General features: G+C 43.0%; 1 protein-coding gene across 1 annotated transcript; it reads left to right on the top strand.

The window, feature by feature from the left end:
• On the top strand, positions 1-1329 carry LOC137659263 (cuticle protein AM1159-like). The gene is made up of 3 exons (XM_068394293.1): positions 1-81; positions 336-616; positions 1003-1329. The coding sequence occupies exons 1-3, from the start codon at positions 1-3 to the stop codon at positions 1196-1198; spliced, it is 558 nt and encodes a 185-aa protein (XP_068250394.1). The 3' UTR covers positions 1199-1329.

Below are 1329 nucleotides of genomic sequence, written 5' to 3'. Positions count from 1 at the left end.
ATGCTGGGGGTATATAATGGGACTCTCGTGACCACAGGGCATCAGAGCAATCCTGCAAATCCTACCGGAAACATGAAGCTGGTGAGTGCTTGATACTTCCAGACAGTTTTCAGTTCACTGTGTTCTTTTTCATTCCAATCACTATTTAATTTATATCGACGAGTATTGTTTGTGATATTGAATTTTACAGAAATAGGACATAGGTTTTGTATTCATGCTATCAGAAAAATTTGTCGGCAATTCATTATTAATCAAATTTAATTGTATTTAATTGATTATTTACTTGTTATTTCTACACATTAAATTGTAAGTAAAAACATTCAACTGAAACATTTCAACGCTTGATATTCCTTCCCCCATTCGACCCCTTTCATCTGAGTCTCACCCATCTCTCTGTCTCTCTCAAGTTCGTAGCCGCCCTCCTCGTGGCCTCAATCGTGGCAGACAAGGTGCCCTTCAACAACCCGAGGTTGGCCACCATCCTCAAGAACGAACAACACACCCCGGACGAGTTCGGAAACCACAACAGCGACTTCGAGACCGAGAACGGAATCGAGGTTCACATCTCGGGATCCCAGGGAGAGTCCGGAGGCGCTAATGTGATTGGCTCATGGAGGTACGGGGATCTTAAATGGCTTTCCTTGCTTTTTAACTTTCTTTGTTTGCTTTCCTATTTCGCAGAGAGAGAGAGAGAGAGAGAGAGAGAGAGAGAGAGAGAGAGAGAGAGAGAGAGAGAGAGAGAGAGAGAATTCCTTAAGGTTGAATAAACTATTAAAGATTATAGAGATGGAGAGATTCCTTAAGGTTGACTAAAATATTAAATATATTTTTATCTGTTCTAAGAATCTCTATCTAGGAAATCTTGAAGTTTCCCAAACAATTCAGGATTTGAAGATCCCTAGATAATGTAGGTCCTATTGCTCCCTAAAAAATCCATTATTTCCCAATCCCTGAACAATCCAGGTCCTAGTAACTGACCCTGTGGTACCCCTTCCCTTCCAGCTACGTCCAGGACGACGGTAGCCTCGCCAGTCTCAAGTTCGTGGCCGACGAGTTCGGATACCAGCCCGAGTCTGACCTCCTGCCCGTGGCCCCACACTTCCCCCACCCCATCCCACAGTTCGTCCTCGACCAGATCGAGTTCGCCAGACTCGAGGACGAGCGAAGAGCCCGAGAAGGAGTTAGCGCCGAAGATTAGACGGATATCAAGACCCACCTGAATAGATACATAGAACGGATACTTCAGCTATTTATTTATTGAATGTATGTAAGACATTCATGTCAATGATACATATTTGTAATATATTAATAAAAGATAGCCTTCTTTAA

The sequence above is a fragment of the Palaemon carinicauda genome, chromosome 19 (assembly GCF_036898095.1).
Source record: "Palaemon carinicauda isolate YSFRI2023 chromosome 19, ASM3689809v2, whole genome shotgun sequence".
Lineage (NCBI taxonomy): Eukaryota > Metazoa > Arthropoda > Malacostraca > Decapoda > Palaemonidae > Palaemon > Palaemon carinicauda.
This window is presented reverse-complemented; position numbering and strand designations above follow the sequence as displayed.

What these genes read in the sequence shown, in the direction of transcription:
- LOC137659263 (XM_068394293.1), top strand. Translation starts at nt 1, where the DNA reads ATGCTGGGGGTATATAATGGGACTCTCGTGACCACAGGGCATCAGAGC. An exon ending in CTACCGGAAACATGAAGCTG is followed by an intron (nt 82 to 335) that starts GTGAGTGCTTGA and finishes ACTGAAACATTT; the next exon opens with CAACGCTTGATATTCCTTCC. An exon ending in AATGTGATTGGCTCATGGAG is followed by an intron (nt 617 to 1,002) that starts GTACGGGGATCT and finishes CTTCCCTTCCAG; the next exon opens with CTACGTCCAGGACGACGGTA.